Below are 18,252 nucleotides of genomic sequence, written 5' to 3'. Positions count from 1 at the left end.
AGCAGGTCGAGGGAGGTGATTCTCCCCCTCTACTCTGCCCTCGTGAGACCTCACTTGGAGTACTGCGTCCAGTTCTGGAGTCCCCAACATAAGAAGGACATGGACCAGTTGGAGAGGGTCCAGAGGAGGGCCACGAAGATGATAAGAGGGCTGGAGCACCTTTCCTATGAGGACAGGCTGAAAGAGTTGGGGCTGTTCAGCCTGGAGAAGAGGAGGCTCCGGGGTGACCTTATAGCGGTCTTCCAGTACCTCAAGGGGGCCTACAGGAAAGATGGGGAGAGGCTGTTCAGGAGGGCCAGTTATGATAGGACAAGGGGTAATGGTTTTAAAATAGAGGGAGGTAGGTTCAGGTTGGATATTAGGAAAAAATTTTTTACTATGAGAGTGGTAGAACACTGGAACAGGTTGCCCAGAGAGGTGGTGGATGCTCCATCCCTGGAGACGTTCAAGGCCAGGTTGGACAAGGCCCTGAGCAACCTGATCTAGTAGGAGATATCCCTGTTCCTTGCAGGGGGGTTGGACTAGATGACCTTTGAAGGTCCCTTCCAGCCCTAACCATTCTATGATTCTATGATTCTAATATATACAACTCTGCAAAATTAATCTATATAGATCTCGCATGAGAAAATATAAACCATCCAGATCACAAAGAACAAGTATCTAAATAAATCTTGAGAATTTTTTATTTTAATTATTCATTCTACCTAAGGTAAACCCAGTATTTGACTCCCACGGATGGCACTGGCCTTGGTAGTTTGTCTGTAAAATCCTCCTCTGCATTTCCACTTACTATTGGCAATTTAGTCTACCTCTTCACCTGCTCTGCCATTTGAAATTTTCTCTAAGATCTAAAGTACCTCATATTTCACAGGACAAAGTTTTCAATAGCTACTTTTACATTAACAAGGCAAGAGATACATATGGACATACGTTTTTTTTATGGGGTAACAGACACACAATCCACGCCTTGAGCACACACTTCTCCAAAACCACAGTGATTATAAATCATTCAAGACTCCACCAGATCCTGCCAGCTTCCCCCTCAGTAACTGAACGGTTACTTTCCTTAAAAAGCTCAGCTCCTCTGATCATTTATGTCAATAACACTCAATCATTTCACTGTTTGTGGAATGCAAACATAAAACTGCCAACAGCAAAGCAGTTTATTAAAAAATGTAAATGAACAGACTGAAGTTTTTCATGGTGTTTGCCCAGCTCTAACATTTACCAGCATCACACAAGTGAAACAAGAAACAGTATTAATTAACGATTGAGGACTACTCTGATTTAAAATACCAAACAAGTATTCTGAACTAGAGATAACTCAAGGAATCCTGATTGTGACTGGCCAGTGAAATGAAAAGTTCCATATTTGAAAATAAAATAATTGAAGAGTGGATACACCTGCTGAGATGGAAAAGTTGTTTTAAAGCTACTTGAGCACTTTTGCTCTCTCTCAAAGCCTTACTCATCACAAAACGTTGTCAGGGAAGTACAGCACATACTCCTGGCTCACTTCAACTCTGAGAGAGGAAACTGGCTGCTGCCATAGAGGAATACAGATTGGAATTTCTCATGCACATACACACCAAAACAAGTCTTTACTGACCATTTTACAGAATATGGGGTTGAATACTTTGGATGTGAGAATATACTGAAAAAGGGTTTGAGTATGTACTTAAAAGAATGACTCACCACAGGCTTCATGACCTAACGCAAAAGCATCTACTCTGACCTCAAGCGCCACAAAGACAGCATGGAACTGCATATTTTAAATGCACTGATACGAGCACAGGGACAAAGGTTAAAGGAAATGAAGTGTGGGAAGAGTCAGTGATTCTCACACAAAACAGGCTACTAATTCTGCTTGTTTTCAGAAAAGACTCATCCTTCAAAAAACATGACACGCCAGCTTCCATACATTTTTGCTCTCGTTTTCTTGCTGTTGCCTCACACTATTCCAATTAGGGAAATTGGAGAAAGATTAAAACTATATCCTCTTACTAGCCACATGCCAGGACTCACCCTCTCACCACCAAAAGGGAAAGCACAAAAATTCTAAAATCATACAAGAATCCACATACTTCCATAGCTCCATAAAAGAATTAAAGTATCTCAACAGCAGAAGGTAGACAAGTTAGAATAAAGCTTTACCTATGTTCATCCTCTGAAGGCAACACAAATTATGCTATTTAGCATCATGAATGGAAGACAAGGGAAAAACCAACAATGGCACAAGCCCACTGGAGTAGTCGAAACGCTCTCCAGTTTCAAGCAATAAATGAGACACCCAGAACTGTGTGTGAGGTCTAGAAGAGACAGACCAAGAATGCATTTCTGGAACGCCTGCGGCATATATAACGAAAATACTTAGTTTTGCAGTTGAAGTAGGATTGAAAAGGAAGAAGCTATGTCAGCAGCATGCCTAAACATCCTAGGCTGAGCGCTCAAAACAATGGGTGAACATTTGCAGTATTTCACCTGATCCCCAAGCCATTCCCAGTAGCCAGAACAAACTGCTGAGGGGACACTGGCTAACTTCTTCCCACCGTCTTTCTTACTGATACTGCAATCTCTTCTTTCTGCCTGTCCTGTAACATCACAGGCAAGAGGTCAAAAGAAGCCAGGGGAAAATAGTGATTAAGAGCAGAGCATCACTGCCTAGAGCTTGGACTCAAACAGCAAACAAGAACCTGGGAAAAGTGCAGCTAAGACCTACAATAACCCACTCTTCCAACTTCCCTTTTCCAGAGCTGCTCCTCAGATGCTGGAAACGAGGAACTGCAGGTAGGAAACGTGCACAAGCTCTGCAAAATGGAATTGATCTATGTACACGGTAAATTTAGTCCTAAAAGAGAACGTAAATCTTTGCAAATAGGCTGAAGACTGAAGAGACAGGAGGATGGAGGTCTCACATGTAACACACTCAGTCTCGACCACTTAAGTTTGAAAGGATTCCTGATTCATGTTTAGTTATGAATGTTCTGAAAGATATTTGGCATTCAGGTTTGAGTATTTACCGTATTTAGCAAACAGCAGAAATTTATGCTGCTTTCACATTTTCTTTTGATGATTTCATTTCTATATATATTTGTTAAGTAAATATGGTTCCTCTGAGCACAAATATTATCCCAACACCCCTATATATGGGTAAAGACGAATAGCTGGTTTAAAGAAGGTCATATAGGAAAACTCCAAGAGCTAAGAATACAACTAAATTTCAGAAACGGTCATAAAAATGCTACCAATCTTAACCCCTTTTACTCTGGACATCTCAACTATCTGCTAGTCACTGCCTAGTTTCAGACATCTAGAAGGAGTTGTGAGAATCTGGCTTGAGTACACATCATACAATTCTTACTGCAAAGAGAAATAAGATCTGAAGTACACGTAAGCCTTGACAAGAGCTCAGTAACACCCTAGTTTAAACAGTATTAAACAGCGGGGAAAAGGAAAAATATTTGTATTTTCAGAAGTGCTAACAACAGATTTCACCTCAGTTTAACTCCATAATCTGAAGCTCATTGCCTTGATCAGAAACAGACAAAGCAAACTGGCAGAAAACAAGAGTTTAGGCAATACTCTTTTCTTTTTTGATTTGTGGAAAGTAAACATTTTAACAACAGAAGTGCAGGCACAGTGCTGCAAATTCAGGAAATTTATTTTTCTTGGTTACCTTTTACAGCCAGCAAGAAGTGAGTACACGGATTACCTGAGGATCCATTACCACATTTAATCCTAAAAGTTAGCTCAGGTGCTTTTCAGTTAGACAATTGTCTTTCCAGTCACCTTTTCATTTAAAAAAAGCTCCTGCAGAAAAGCATTCATCTGTATTTTGCTCCTCTCCACATCTCCCAGAACAAAGTCAAAAAAGCATGACATTGCTTTTTAAACATTATATTTTTAAAAGCAGAAGGTATTGGGCTTTTATGAAAAAGTTAACAATCATATTTGAGCTTACGGACTTCCTGAGAAAAAAACATTTATTACAGTAATGGAAGCTTAGCTTTCCTGGTCTTTACCAGTCTCCCAAAACAGCTAATTCCCACCCTGGAACTGTTTCCTGACCTCTAGAAAGGGTCATCTATGTTTAACTGTAGACAAAATATGCCCATAGCATTCCAAAGCTCCAGCCCACTAAAAACAATCCAGCAGGTTCAGTTCACATCTCAGCTGAGCTTTGTTTTTCATGATAAAACACCCACTCCAGAAGAAAGCCTTTAAGTAACCCTCACCTGGCTGCCCTAAGTAGCACACACTGATTTTTCAGTAGGTTTTTTCACTTAGTGTCTCCCAGCCACAGCATAACATGCCTAGGTATTTGGAGTTTGGCATGTTAAAGATAAATAAAAGGAGAAGCCTCTTATTTGAAGCTATACCAAATAATCGAGCTGATTCGGAGAGCCTGTTTGAAATTTCGCTTGTAAAAATTGTATTTTTTGGACAACTGAAGTATGTTCCATTTACAGCTAACAGTTCAATTAACATGAAGCAGAAACATTCATCCACTTCACACTGAAATTCTCCTCTACTCAAGTATGTCTTACATCACTAAGAGCTTGTTTGCATTCCTATTTAAAACATCCTTCTCAGTAACATTTCCTAACATCACCTGATAATCACACATTTTGCATATAAATATCTTCCAACTATACAAAAAAAATCTGCAGATCGAAATTAGTTTTGCTAAGATCCACCCAATAAAGCATTAATGAGCAAGGCATGTGTCTAGTCACCATGTTTTCTTTGCTGGCTGTCCCTACCCAGTTGTGGAAGAAGAAAAAGGAAACCCTGAGACAAGTCCATGATTTCTGCTATACTGAATTAATCCCACTTCGGTAAATCAAGAAACATATCTCTTCTGTCATTCACATGTAGTGACTCAAAGACTGCTTTAGATTAGAAGGGATTGCTGGAGGTCATCTGGTGCCAACACCTGCTCAAAACCAGAATGAAGGTCATGTTTATGGCAGACACTACCCTGGTAGAGCGTCCAGCTCAAAGCTTCTGGGCAACACAGAAATAAACCAGCAAACAGCCTCAACTGATATTTTGTTGTTGTTGTTAGGAAGGCTACCAACAGCTGAAGAAATAAGCACTGTTTATTCTCAGGACAGAGACAGTGATGAATAGAATACATGACATAAAAGCAGTTGAAAAAATTCCTTACAATGACCATAGAAATAAGAGGAGTATCAGACAACACCTCTCCCAGTCCTGACAAAGCTTGAGGCCAAGCTCGGCAGAATAAAAAGACAATTTTTCTCACTACCACCAGAACGGAGATGGAAAGTTTTCACTTTATTCATCTATTATCTAGAGAAATCCATCGAGAGCAACCTTAGCAAGGAATCCAGGATCTTCTCTACAATTACTGAAGCTAGAGCTGGACTTCCAATATTCAACTGCCTCTACACAAAGATTCCCTCAACCTTTGTATTAAGCTCGGATTTACTCTCAACTCTGAGTGCAGCAAGCAGTATTTACCCCAATTGAAACCATTTCAACAAATTGTAAAACAACTATGGCAAGTTGTCCTTTCAGGGAGGAGTTGTGTGTTAGGCTCCCTACACAGAATCCAACTTCCCGTTTAATTCAGTAGCAGTTTTAGATTGTTGCGGGGTTTTTTCCTACAAACGAAAAGCTTAGCTCAGGGCTGCTGCGCCTGCCACTCGTTCATTTTTACAATGAGAACTGGCACCTGAGGCCTTAATGGCTGTAAAAATTCCATCTTATCAACCTCTCTGCATCCTCTCATTGATAGAACTTTCAACTCCATCACCTTCTCCCATGACACCACCTCCTTATGGGTTTTAACAAGCCTCCCATGGCAGTTACAAACCATGGTTTGTCACTGCAGTATTTAACACAGTACACTTGCAACCCCTCCTATATGTTCAACAACCAGAAAGCACCTGATTTGTCCACTATTTCAATGATTTGTCGTTTCTTCTCTATTCCTTCAAATTCTAACTCCATTCTAAATTTTCCATTCTAATTCCTTGTCAGCTTTTGCTGATGTACTGTCCAGCTTCTTTGGGGTGATTACTTTGCATTTCATTTATCTTTTAAACACTAAGTTACTCAGCAGTGGAAAATCACAGCAAATGCCAGGAAGCTTGTTTCTCTGATCTGCAAAAACCTCCAATCGCTAAAATTTCTGTATTTTTAATTACAATGGTACACAAAGACATCCACAGTAGTGAGATGCCACCAAGCAAGTTCAGAACCAGAGACTCTTGCAAGTCTCAAAAATGGAGCTATGACAGATGCATTTCCTATTGCAAACTGACAGCTCATTTGAGTAAAATTTATCTGCATATGACAGACTAGTGTACCTTTTCTACAATAACTTTCAGTTAATATATTACTGCAAGGCTGCATTATCACAATCCAGCCTCACCATGTGCCCAGAGTCTCCTGTTGTTTCTAAACAAAATTCCCAGAAATTTATAATATAAAAACACTGAGATAAAAGCTGAACTTAGATTATTTTTTTTAAGTTTCTAGCCTTTTGAAATCTCCTGTCTTCCCACGCCTCCTCACTATAAAAATTTAAACCTTTTGTGTGAGCTTATTTGCATCTCAGTACTTACAATACTCTTCTACATAACAGCAATGTAAAAATATAAACTTTAGGAACACATTGGAAAGATTCTTGTAATCTGCTATTTTTTGCGTGCTATGCAAACTCTTCTAATAAATGTCTTTTCTGTAACTCCCTTCAGAAATACTTTGTTGAAATGGCATTAGGACAGAATATATGTTTTTACAGTTGGCAATAAAATTATGCAAGCAACTTATCTAAAAAAAAAATTCCAAAATTCAAAGCCTTTTCCTATAGAGAAAATGCAAGTAAGCCATCTATAACAGTTCACTTTTTTCATACCTGTAAAGAATTTTAAGTTTTTATAAGTTTAAGACAATATTAACATAAATGGTTTCTCAAATAAGGAAAATATCTTTGATATTAGGATGACTTTCACATCAGTATTCATTCAAAACAATTCACGTCAAGTCACACAGTCTAAACTTAACTTGCAGTTATTAATTCTATAGCTTTTTATATCCAAACATAAACAAACTAGCAATCAAATCTTATGTCAAGACAAAGACCACTTGGGTTAGTCTAATATAAATACTTGCAAGATTTTTGTACTTTCAGGAAAGCTTCCTGGGCCAGAACTAAGAGCTTATTTCCTGTCTGTAAAACTCCAGTATACCCATATACAGAGGCTGTAGGGGACGACTGTGATCACACTGACCCATTTAGCATCGGCCACATATCCTCTGTTAAAAAAAAGAAACACAAAGAGGAATTCAAATCTATTTAGTGGTTATCCAGTCTCGGTTTAAAGAATGACAGTAAGAGAAGCATCACTGGTCATTATGCAGAGTAAACTTGTACAACTTTCTTACTGTAGCAGTCGCTTATATTTTGTTACGCTTTCACAGATTATATCCTGTAAGCTAAGAACTTGTATCAATAAATCCTGATTAAGTTATTTGATAAACATATCATTTCAAGAAGTTAAACAAATGCAGCACCTGCATTCATTTTCAGCACTGAAAAAATGCCTTCAACTCATTTTCAGACTCCCATCTTTTTCCAGTGTGCTAGAATTCCAAAAGTAGCTGCAGGACACATGTATTACTGCCTTGCCTGTTAGACTCATCTGTTCTTCTACCTAAGGCTTAGCTGCTCAGAGCTTCACTAAATGCTAATCTTCAGCTGAATTACCCAGTCGCTTCCACATGTCACTGCTTCCAAGGAGGCCTTCCCCTGCCTGTATCTGTCCTGAGGTACACCAGTTTAAATGTGACCAAACATAAAGACTGGTTTGCTTGAGTACTCTTTAAAAAACAAAAAGCTAAACCCGGTTAGTAAATCGCAATTATTAAAAAAGCAGTTGTCACATTACCTCTCCTCAAGTAACCAAGAAGTTTAAACCGCTGTCATTTTTCTCAAAGACATCAGATTTCTGAAAGCAGGATGAATCAGGCACTATTTGTGACTTTGACATTCAAAAAGCCAGGGATCATGAACTAATATGATTCAGAAAGTTTTTTTCTGCCTTTCTTTTTCCTTTACTCAGGGCTTAAAAAAAACATCATTTGTGCTTCCACATTTCAATTAAGTGTTTGGATTTAGTGAACAGTTTACAAAATCCTCATAATGTCACACAAGGATTTATACATCACTGTCAACTGATGAAGCAGAACGAAAGTGGCACAATACTGGTGGCGCAAGTTAAGCATTAGATCACCACAATTTTCAGGTCTCTTTCTCAGGCTTTGCATATTTTGATACAACCTAGATTTAAGGATAGGTTCCAGAGCAGTAGCTTGCTGCTGCAGAGAGGGGAAGGTCTTGCTCCCTTCTCCTTTCTCACCTGGCTATGGCAATCTCCACATCTTACTGAACTTGGGTTGGGGCAATCTCAAGCACAAGCACAGGCTGGGTGAAGAATGGATTGAGAGCAGCCCTGAGGAAAAAGACTTGGGAGTGCTGGTGGATGAGAAGCTCAACATGAGCCGGCAATGTGCGCTGGCAGCCCAGAAAGCCAACCGTGTCCTGGGCTGCATCAAAAGCAGCGTGGGCAGCAGGTTGAGGGAGGGGATTCTGCCCCTCTGCTCTCGTGAGACCCCCCCGCAGTGCTGTGTTCAGCTCTGGGGTCTCCAACATCAGAAGGACATGGAGCTGCTGGAGCAGGTCCAGAGGAGGCCATGAAGATGATGCGAGGGCTGGGGCACCTCTGCTATGAAGACAGGCTGAGAGAGTTGGGGCTGTTCAGCCTGGAGAAGAGAAGGCTCCAGGGTGATCTTATTGCAGCCTTCCAGTACTTAAAGGGGACCTACAGGAAAGCTGGAGAGGGACTTTTTCCAAGGGCATGTAATGACAGGACATGGGGTAATGGCTTTAAATTGAAAGAGGGCAGATTCAGATTAGATTTAAGGAAAAATTTTTCACTCTGAGGGTGGTGAGGCACTGGAACAGGTTGCCCAGAGAAGTTGTAGATCCCTGGAGATCCATCCCTGGAGGTGTTCAAGGCCAGGTTGGATGAGGCTTTGGGCAACCTGGTGTAGTGGAGGGTGTCCCTGCCCATGGCAGGAGGGTTGGAACTAGATGATCTTTGAGGTCCCTTCCAACCCAAACCACTCTACGATTCTATAACTTTACACAGAGCTCCTCCACCTCCCTAACTCTTCCCTTTGGGAGAATGGCAGGGAAGAAGGGAAGCTGGGTATCTTCCACCAGCTGAGGTACACAGTCAAAAGGACTCAGAGGGCTCAAATAAATACCAGAGTTTATTAAAAAAAATGTGTTTGGAACCTCCTGCTTCCACACGTGGTAAACGATCATATTAACCTACATGAGTGATCCCCAATCATCAAAGATAACTTGTTGGACTAATTCTGCTAGTAGTCCTTTGTAGAGTTTTCACAGGACATCAAGAGAAGCATTCAGAAAGGTCACCTGCCTGCATGAAGATAAGTGCTAGAAGGTGCAGACAATAGCTCTTTAACTACTATTTAACTACTAACTACTCATATGGCACCACTGTCAGCCTGGCACCTCTGCTCACTGGACAAGTCATGTGCTTCAGCACGCTAGAGAAACCGAATAGCTTTTACTTCATACATCAAATCAGTTTATGCCAGATTAAAGGGTGAAACGGCTCAGCAAAGGATGCAACGAGCATCGCAGCTGGGAGAAGAAAAGGGATGTGAGTAGCACAGCCAAGAGTTAGTGACTTACATTTCTACAACCCCATAGCTTGAGATTCAGCTCTCTCTCTAAAATCCTAGTGGTGTCAGAAATGAAGCACACTTGAAACTGTTCCAGTAACTGAGGGCCCCAAAATAGTCATAAGTGGGAGGAAATATTATTAACAGATAAAATTAGGATTATCTCATAAACTGACTTGATGGTTTCAGGTTTTTTTTCTTTCCAATCTAAAGCTAAACATTCTCCTGATGAAAGCTGAGATTCTTTCCCATGAGTCTGGAAACAGCACTTGAATTCCAGAAATTCTGATTCATTTGCTCTAGCAAGGGATACCTATTACACGGGCTCTTCACATTGTATATAAATTGCAGTAAATATACTTTCTTATCTTCATGAAACTCAGCAGAAGAGTAGTTGAAGTCTATTCTGTTACGCTTAGCACGTATTGAAACAGTGAGGATTTAGTCAAATATTGGTTATGCGGATTTCATTTCACTGTGCATGAGTCACATGCAATACCAGCTAAAGCATATTGCAGTAAATGCACCCCGAGCCAGAAATCTGCTCCAAAAGAAGACTTTAGTATGGACACCTATGATAGTAAGATGTCAGGACTGAAAAAAACCTGCTATGCCATGTTTTTTTACATCATTTCACTGCTAACCAGGCACACATGAACATCTTTTTCCTGCGATTATTATAAAATTTTGCATTGGCAAAGCTTAAACTCCAACAGAAACAACGAGCACATTAGATCTGCTAATGCTACACTGCCTCCACGAAGTTTTCCAAATTTCTCCCAGTTTATCACTGCTTTGGTACTCTGTTTTGAATCACAAACCTAAGCTCCTGTTTTAGAGCTCTCCTTTGCTGAGACAATCGCAAACATTCAGATCCAACAGTAAGAACTAAGGTAAAACCTGCTCATTAAGAAATACATCCTGAAGGAGAAATACGAACATTATAATGTGCCTATATAGTTCGGGACTTTTAGTGACTCTGAAGATTTGCTCATCTGCTCTAAAAATCCTATACAATTTGTGACTAATGAGATATTACAACACATGCTTGTGTATTTGAAGATATGGTAGTTTTAAATGGAATATCCTTCTACAACAAAAGTCTTGCACTTTTTATCATTTAGGTATCAGAAGACGTCTTTGTCCTGGATAAATGAAAAAGTAAGCAAGAAAAATTACACTTAAAGTAAGCTGTGCAGAAGTGGGACATCAGAGGAGCACTGTACCAAGGGACAGGGTTTAGAATGCCAGTAAAAACCAAACAAACAAACCCCCTTAAAACTAAAATGAACACCAAGCTTTCATCTCTTACCTTTGCATGCCATTTATCCTGCATCAGAGAAGACTGCCCCCGAGTCTTCTTGGCAGAAATGTGATGTTAGCAAACTCCAGATTTACAAGTGTGAAAGAAGATTCACAGTTTACTGTTTTCAGTACTTTGCTTGGTGTTGATCTGTTGTATAGCCTCATACTATTACCAGATCTTGTTTTGCCACAGCTCTCCACTGCTTTTCCAACTATGGAGACTGACACTTTCTCTTTCCATATATTGTCAGGCACAGCATATTTTGAACACTAGTGTGGGATACAAACTCCATCACATCAGAAATTCAACCTTTGATCAACATATAATTATTTCCCCAGAGTCATAAGCCTGAGATTATTAGCCTATTCTTACACAAATGACAGACAGTCCATTCTTCCACAAAAAAGTTCATTTGCATTACTGATGTTTTGTCAATTACTAGTTTTCAGCAAACAGTACTCCAAAGTTAGAAAACGCCACACCATCTTACGTGCAAGGCTTTGAAACAGCAGCCAAGGGAATTCAAGAAAACAAATTGTTTCTTTCTTAAGTAGCAAACACAGTATTTCACAAAAAAATCCCGCTAATTCACATCATACCATTTACCTGAAATAAAAGGAAATACAGAACAGACACAGCTAAGTCAGATCTGCTTTAACCACCATTTGGTTAACACTGTCTGAGAACCCATCCAACTAAAGCAAGCAACTGTACTGCAGGCTTATGTACATGTTTAGGTCCCACCATAATAATAAAAATAAAATATTCCTTAGTCATAAGGGTGGATTTTTTTTGAAAAAAATAAAATAATCCCCAAATCTCTCTCATTCTCTGCACTTGCTGGGACATCTACCACACTTGAGACAACCCAGGTAACAGTTGCACCCTCTGAGCAGCTGGTTCCCCAGCACAGTTAACTCAACATCCCAGCTGGTGGCACCTAAGGAGATTGTCTCATTCCTCCCAAAAAGCACACAGCTGTTTTTCTTGAGCCAGACGCCGTGCACTCAAACACAGCAAGCTGGTTCAGGGGGCTAAAGGAGAGCAAAGCAATGTTCCTTCCTGACAGGAGCATCCCCTAAACTGCTGCATAATCGGAGAAGTATCAGGATAAAGAAAAGGAACAGAACTGGCCTTTCAGCAACAGTTTGTTGTAGCAGTATGGATCCCAAGCAGCTAAAATGGAGCACCCCTCGACTCTGTACATCACACAGTTTTATGTTACAGTTAAACCATGGGCCTTACCACTTCCCCATCTTATTACTCCCAGTCTCCTTCACAACCAGGCACACTTACCAGCCCCAGACATACACTGGTGTTCATGCAAACTGTTACACACACCACCACTTACAGTCCTAGAAAGTTCCGTAAATAACAAATATTTTGAAGGGCAATTAAGAACACGTTTTGGAGAGTTTCTTTTGGCCACAAACAATCCCTCAAACACCACAGTATAATTAAAGCTATCAATTTACGTTTTCATATTTGAACACCATAATAAAATAAAAGTAGACTTCCCTGTGCTAACTCACAAAATTGCCAACAAATCCTCTGTGTTCTGCATGGGTTAGTGGAAAGAAAAAAATGGAAAAAGCTTTCAGAAATAAATTCTGTCAGTCTTAAGTCTCTTGAATTCAATTAATAGCTAACACCTTTACTACCCTCGTTCTCTTGTTTAGGTGCTTCGCACATTGTTCTCATCAGTAACAAAATTTCATGCCACTCAGTCTTTTGACTAAAACAACTTTTCCCATTTTCATGCTATTGCAATTTGCTGAACTACTGGCTAAGGGTGTCAGCTGCTCACTTCATTACTTATCCCAGCCTTAATGCCTAGAAGACACATTCCGAAGTCTTAGATTGCCTTTTACTTGAAGAAACAGTAAGAATAATCCCAGTCATAAGAACTTCAGAAAGAGTGAAGTATGAGATTTATTTTGTTATTCATTGTATGCCATGTAAGATGCATGGTCCAAAAGACTGTAATCAGTCAAAGTCAGCTATCGTCCTAGTCTCCCGCAAAGGAGAGCAGGATCATTTGTTTCTAAGATCAAAATTGTTACTAAGCCTCTTTGCACAGCTTCCATTTAACATATTTACTATTAAAAACAGTCAGTAACATCTTAATATCATTTCTGAAAGACAAGTTTTCTTCGAAGTGCATCAGCATTTGTAAGAGCAAGGTCAAGGAACAAGGAAGATTTCCTAATAAATTCACAAGTATTCCATTATTCCACGATTTAGTTTTGTTTCCCCATCAGACAGAATGGAGATTTCTCACGGGTAAACACAGTCACTCAAAACCAGCTCTAGCTGCAATCCACCAAAAGCTGTCCTTACCAAACTGTTATTAAGTAGCCCTTCAGAAACAGTGTCAGCCTCAGGTTTGTCCCTAACAGATAGGTATGAACACTGCAAGTTATTCCTTTACTAATAATTAACCCTCTGTTTGATTAACTTGCGTACAAAAAGCTTTAACAGATACGTCCCAACCCTCCCATTATGAAAGGGATTATTACAGGGCTAGTCTCTTTAAAATTGCATACTACCTGACCTGTTCCACTGGGAGTAATGCTGGCACTGCACGTACAAACTCAGATCCAGTTGATTTGCCCTCAAAACTCTACACAAGACCAGAAACACAATACACACAGTAAAAAAATAATGGCTGCGCTACAGACACCACTGGAGGAGCTACGTCACTGGTAAAGGAACAAGCCAGTTTTGAGGTGAGACAATTATACAACATGTCCAACACTGCAGATCTTGCCATTCCAGGCTGACCTACATTACTAGAAAAAGTTTTAGTTACCACTTGCGCTGTATATTTCTAAGACACCAACCAGCCACACTTGCTTTCATGAATAAATCCACTGGGGAAAAAAAAAAAGTGGTTTCTGAAAGCAAACTGGTCTTAGTAAACTCATACCTAGTGAACACTTAGTGTCCAAGTGTTTTTATCCACCATTCTTCATCTCTGAAAGAGAACTGAGGCTTAACAGTTCCCATGAACACAGGAAATTTTTCCCCTCTCTTTCTAAGGGAAATCACAGAAGTGAAAAAAACCCAAAGCTTAAAGGAATGCAGAAAGCAACCTAGTTTTGGGAGCTCTCCAGAGCCAATCGGATTACAGACAGAAGGGGCATTTTATGTACATGAACAACAAGCAAAAAGAAAAAAAGAGCCTTTCTTCATTCACCTGCTGCCCTTGAAAAAGTGCACCCGTGTTCCCTTGAGTTACCCTTCTCTCCCACAGATTATCAGACTAGCCCCATCATTACTGGTGCACCCTCTGCACCTGTGCTTTAATTTTCTCAGAGCACATGCCACAACACTCAAAAAAAACCCAGCACAGCTCTGTGCACACTTCAGGTAAGTGGGAGTACTTCAGTTTTTCAACAACAGCATGGGGAGGGCAGGAGCACGAATTCAGAAACCTCTATCAGCTTGTTTTAGGGAAACACGCTCTAAATTCGCTGGCAACCTCTGTCCCAGTCAGTGGTAAGCTTGAGAAAAATCTCATCCAAGCACAAGCCCTAAAACAAATCCTGTTTAATCAAGGAGAAGCACTTATTAGGGAAGGCTGAGCTTGCTCTGGCAGGTGAGAAGGTGTATGTTGCTAATTGGACACACCTTGATACTAAGTGACCCTTTATTTAAATACAATGCAAACAGATGCACTAACAAAGAAAGCTTACAAAGTTAACTTGACCATATTTAACTTTGTGGTGCAGGTACAAAGCAAAAACACAGCTCACAGTCGTTGCTGTCATTCAGGAGTCAAGGAGCACTGGGGAAATCAGCACATTTTCTCCGTTCTACGCGCAGTCCCTGGCCATCACACACAAAGCCCGGGCTTGTAGAGGGAAGATGTCCTGCAAGAACAGGAGATGGAAGACAATAAGAACCTCTCTCTTCTTCACTGCTTGATTGCTAAGTTATAGAATTTGTTATAGTCACCCACTAACAGTCAGGTGCACGTAACATAGAAGTGTTGAACCCTATTCTCAGGTGCTAAAGAAACATCCCTGCAAGAAACATGATTCTCTTCTCCCTTTCTGAGCCACAAAGGTGCACCTGTGACTTTACCCTCCATTGTGCCACACCATGAGCAACCAAAGGAAGAAAATACTCAATTTACAATCAAGACAGTACGGTCAGATCACACAATCTTCAGTTTTTCTATTTTGAAAACTGCTGCTATCCTATACAAAAGCTAACTTAAGAATTTTAAGACTAATCTGAATACTCTGCTTTAGTCACCATTTCTAAGCATAGATCTCCTTAGAATTAGTAATCTCAACTTCTATTTCCAGACACATCAGATTTCTAAGGACAGAAAAAAAAAATTAATCACTTTCCTTCAATTTCCTGGACTGTAAAGTTATAGTATTTCCCAGCAAGCGGAATAGTTCTAGAAATGCAGAGTATCTAATCTAACAAGCATAAACAGAAAAGATAAAACAGCATTTCACTAGGATCTTTGAATACCAGATAGTTTGTGTGTCACTATGCATCTGACCTGGATTTTTAAAAAAGCAATTCATGAAAACATATTTTTGTTTTCAACAGATGGTTACGTTTATATTCTTATAAAATTAAGAATGATCACTTCAGAATGACATAAACCTGTTAGAGCACGGTTCCCCCAAATTATTGTGCCCAGTTCTGTCACTACATGGCCTCACCCAAGCTTAGTGCACCTCCACAACTTACTTTCCACAGAAAAGAATGAGGTTTTCAAAGATCTAACAAGACACTACCTGCTGAAAAAGGCATTAACTGTAAATCAATGAAAAAGCTTCCCCTGCAGTGGCACTAGCACTGACATGATACTCAGCTTCTATTTGCTCAGCAGAGAGCAGTCCTAACAAAATTCTGAAACTTAAGTGCTCTACAACAGTGGGTAGAGCATGCAAGACATGCTGAGGCATGGGAAGAAAACGGGGTTTTTTGTAACATTAATAAACACTACTTTAAAAAGTGTTTATTTCAGCTTTATCTTATCCTTTCTTAATTTTTATTTTTGAGGACACTTTAGAATGTGCATATCAGCACAGTAGTACCTGTATATAATTCATAAATCAATAAACATACATATATTGGGGGTGCACGTTAAAAAGGTTTTTTTACTGATAGGCATGTGCAGCCAAAAAAAAATTGGAGGCCACTTCTCTAGAAAGCAGAGCTCCCTTTCTTTGTGAACAGGATTTTCCTTGTTTTTGTTCTGAGTCAAAAAGAGAGCTGATATTTGTCCTGCCTTCCCTCATTTTCCTCGATGCCACTAAGTTAACACCAAAACACGCAAATCTTCCTCATTCACAAGAGGATGCTGGGGTTTTTTCCCTAGAAGATCTCCAACAGCCAGCTCCGTATCTACTCCTAGCCCCTTCGCAGGTCCTGCACCACACCACCACCACTCAGTTCCACCTCGCTACAGCAGTAGGACCAGGGCAGTTTCGCTCCAGCGCTGGTATTTCGGGGGACTTGAATGAACGGCGCCTCTCACGGCACGTGACTCCGGTGTTTTCAATTCCAAGCCTGGGTGTTTGGGGTTTTTGTTTGGCCACCTCAACGATAAGAAACTTCAGTTTCTCAGGAACAGGCAACTCATTGTGAAAACCTATCGCTACAAAGAAGTATCAGAAAACCACACTATGACGGATGACCTGACGGCGAGGGAACAATAACCGGATACAACAAAACAATGAATAAACAGAATTAAGGGGCCATCAAACATCACAACCTCTTACCGCTTTGCGGGAGCCGAGGGAAGAAACGACAGCTATAGGGAAGAACACCGAACGCCAAACGCCCAGACCCTCATCCAGCTCTTCCCCCTCGCCCAACGCGAGCCCCAGCGGGCCCCTCGGCCCTGCTCGCCGGCGGGCCACAACCAGCGGGCAGCCAGCCGGCGGGCTCAAGGCGCGGGAGACCGGAGCGAAGCCGCCAGGCCCAGCCGCCGGGGCAGGCCGGCCCCGGGCCGCCGGGGAACCGCTCCGCGCCTCACGGCTGCCCGCCGCGGCGGGAGCAGGGCGCCCGCCGGCCCCCGTTCCCCTCGCCCCAGGCAAAGGGCGGGAGAGGCGCGGGGCCCGCCGCCGCGGCCCGCCCCACTGACCTGCCGGAGCACGGCTCTCCGCGGGGCCGAGGGGCCGCCCGCCGCAGCTCGCTCCCCTCAGCCCGCGCAGCTACCGCCACCGCCGCCACCTCCTTCACGCGCGACGTCGCATAACCACTTCGCCAGGACGCTCAGATCCCTCCGCCTCCTTCCTCAGCGCGGCCCTCTCGCCTCCCGCAAGGGAACCTCCCAAGGGAGCCCGCGGTCTGACCAGGAGCACCTGCCGCCCACCCTCACCCAGCGGAGGGAGCGCGGAGCGGGAGCGCACACAGTGCACTGGGACTACTTTCTCACCCGCCGGCGGAGGCACACTACGTGCGCGCGCAGAGTTACGACACGGCGAGCGCGAGGCACGCCGCGAGTTGTAGTCGTCTCCCGCCGGGCCCCGCCCACCTCGCGCCGGCTCCTCCGGCGCGCCGCGCGCCACCCGCGGCGGCGCCACGCCCCCTCGCCGCTCCCCAGCCAATGGGCGGCCTCGCCGCGCGGCCGGCCGGGCGAGGGGGGGGGGGGGGGGAGTGTCCCCCTCCCCCGGTGCGCGCGCGGGGGGCGGTGCGCGGCGGGGGCGGGGCCGGGCCGCGGCCGGCGGCGCCCGGAGTTAGTTGTTGCGCGCGGGCGCGGCGGTCGCAGCCCCGTCCCGGCAGTCGGTTCCTCGCCGGGGCCCGGCGGCGGCGGCAGCCGGCCCTTACGGAGTCGCCTCGGCGCGGCCGCCGCCTTCCCCCTCCTCGCCTACCCGCGGGAGGCGCCGCGGGACCGGGGAGCCCCTGCCAGGTAAGGGGCCGGTCCGAGCTCGGGGGCGGGAGAGGGGCGGCGGCCCCCTTCGCTGTGAGGGGAGGCCGGGGGGCGGCGGCGGCCTCGCGCCCTGCCCGCGCCGGCGGCTCGAGTTCCCTCAGCGAGGCCCCGGGCGGGGGGGAGAGGGAAGGGGCCCCGGCGCGGCTCGGCGGGGCGTGAGGGGAGCGGCCGGGCTCAGCCGCCGCCTGTCCGCCCCTCCCGAGCGGGTCCTGCCGGCGCCCTCCGCGGCCCCGGCGGGCGGCGCCGGCCGGTGGTGTGCCTGGAGGGTCCGGCCGGCGCCGGCAGCCGC

General features: G+C 43.3%; 1 protein-coding gene across 6 annotated transcripts in view; it reads right to left on the bottom strand.

Annotated features, from left to right (window-relative positions):
* Window positions 1-17,200, bottom strand: part of HMG20A (high mobility group 20A) — a 44,317-nt gene extending 27,117 nt beyond the window's left edge. For 3 of the 6 annotated variants that reach the window (XM_086620109.1, XM_086620115.1, XM_086620110.1), the window contains exon 1: window positions 11,063-11,512. In XM_086620109.1, coding sequence (XP_086476235.1) covers window positions 11,063-11,070 — 8 coding nt within the window. In that variant the 5' untranslated portion in view covers window positions 11,071-11,512. Of the gene's footprint in view, window positions 1-11,062; window positions 11,513-14,814; window positions 14,962-16,809; window positions 16,854-17,174 lie in introns of those variants that run through there. The other 3 variants (XM_086620111.1, XM_086620114.1, XM_086620113.1) reach the window with 3 other exon arrangements.
* Between the last annotated feature and the right edge of the window lie 1,052 nt (window positions 17,201-18,252).

This window comes from Tauraco erythrolophus, chromosome 14, assembly GCF_009769465.1.
Source record: "Tauraco erythrolophus isolate bTauEry1 chromosome 14, bTauEry1.pri, whole genome shotgun sequence".
NCBI classification, from domain to species: domain Eukaryota; kingdom Metazoa; phylum Chordata; class Aves; order Musophagiformes; family Musophagidae; genus Tauraco; species Tauraco erythrolophus.
This window is presented reverse-complemented; position numbering and strand designations above follow the sequence as displayed.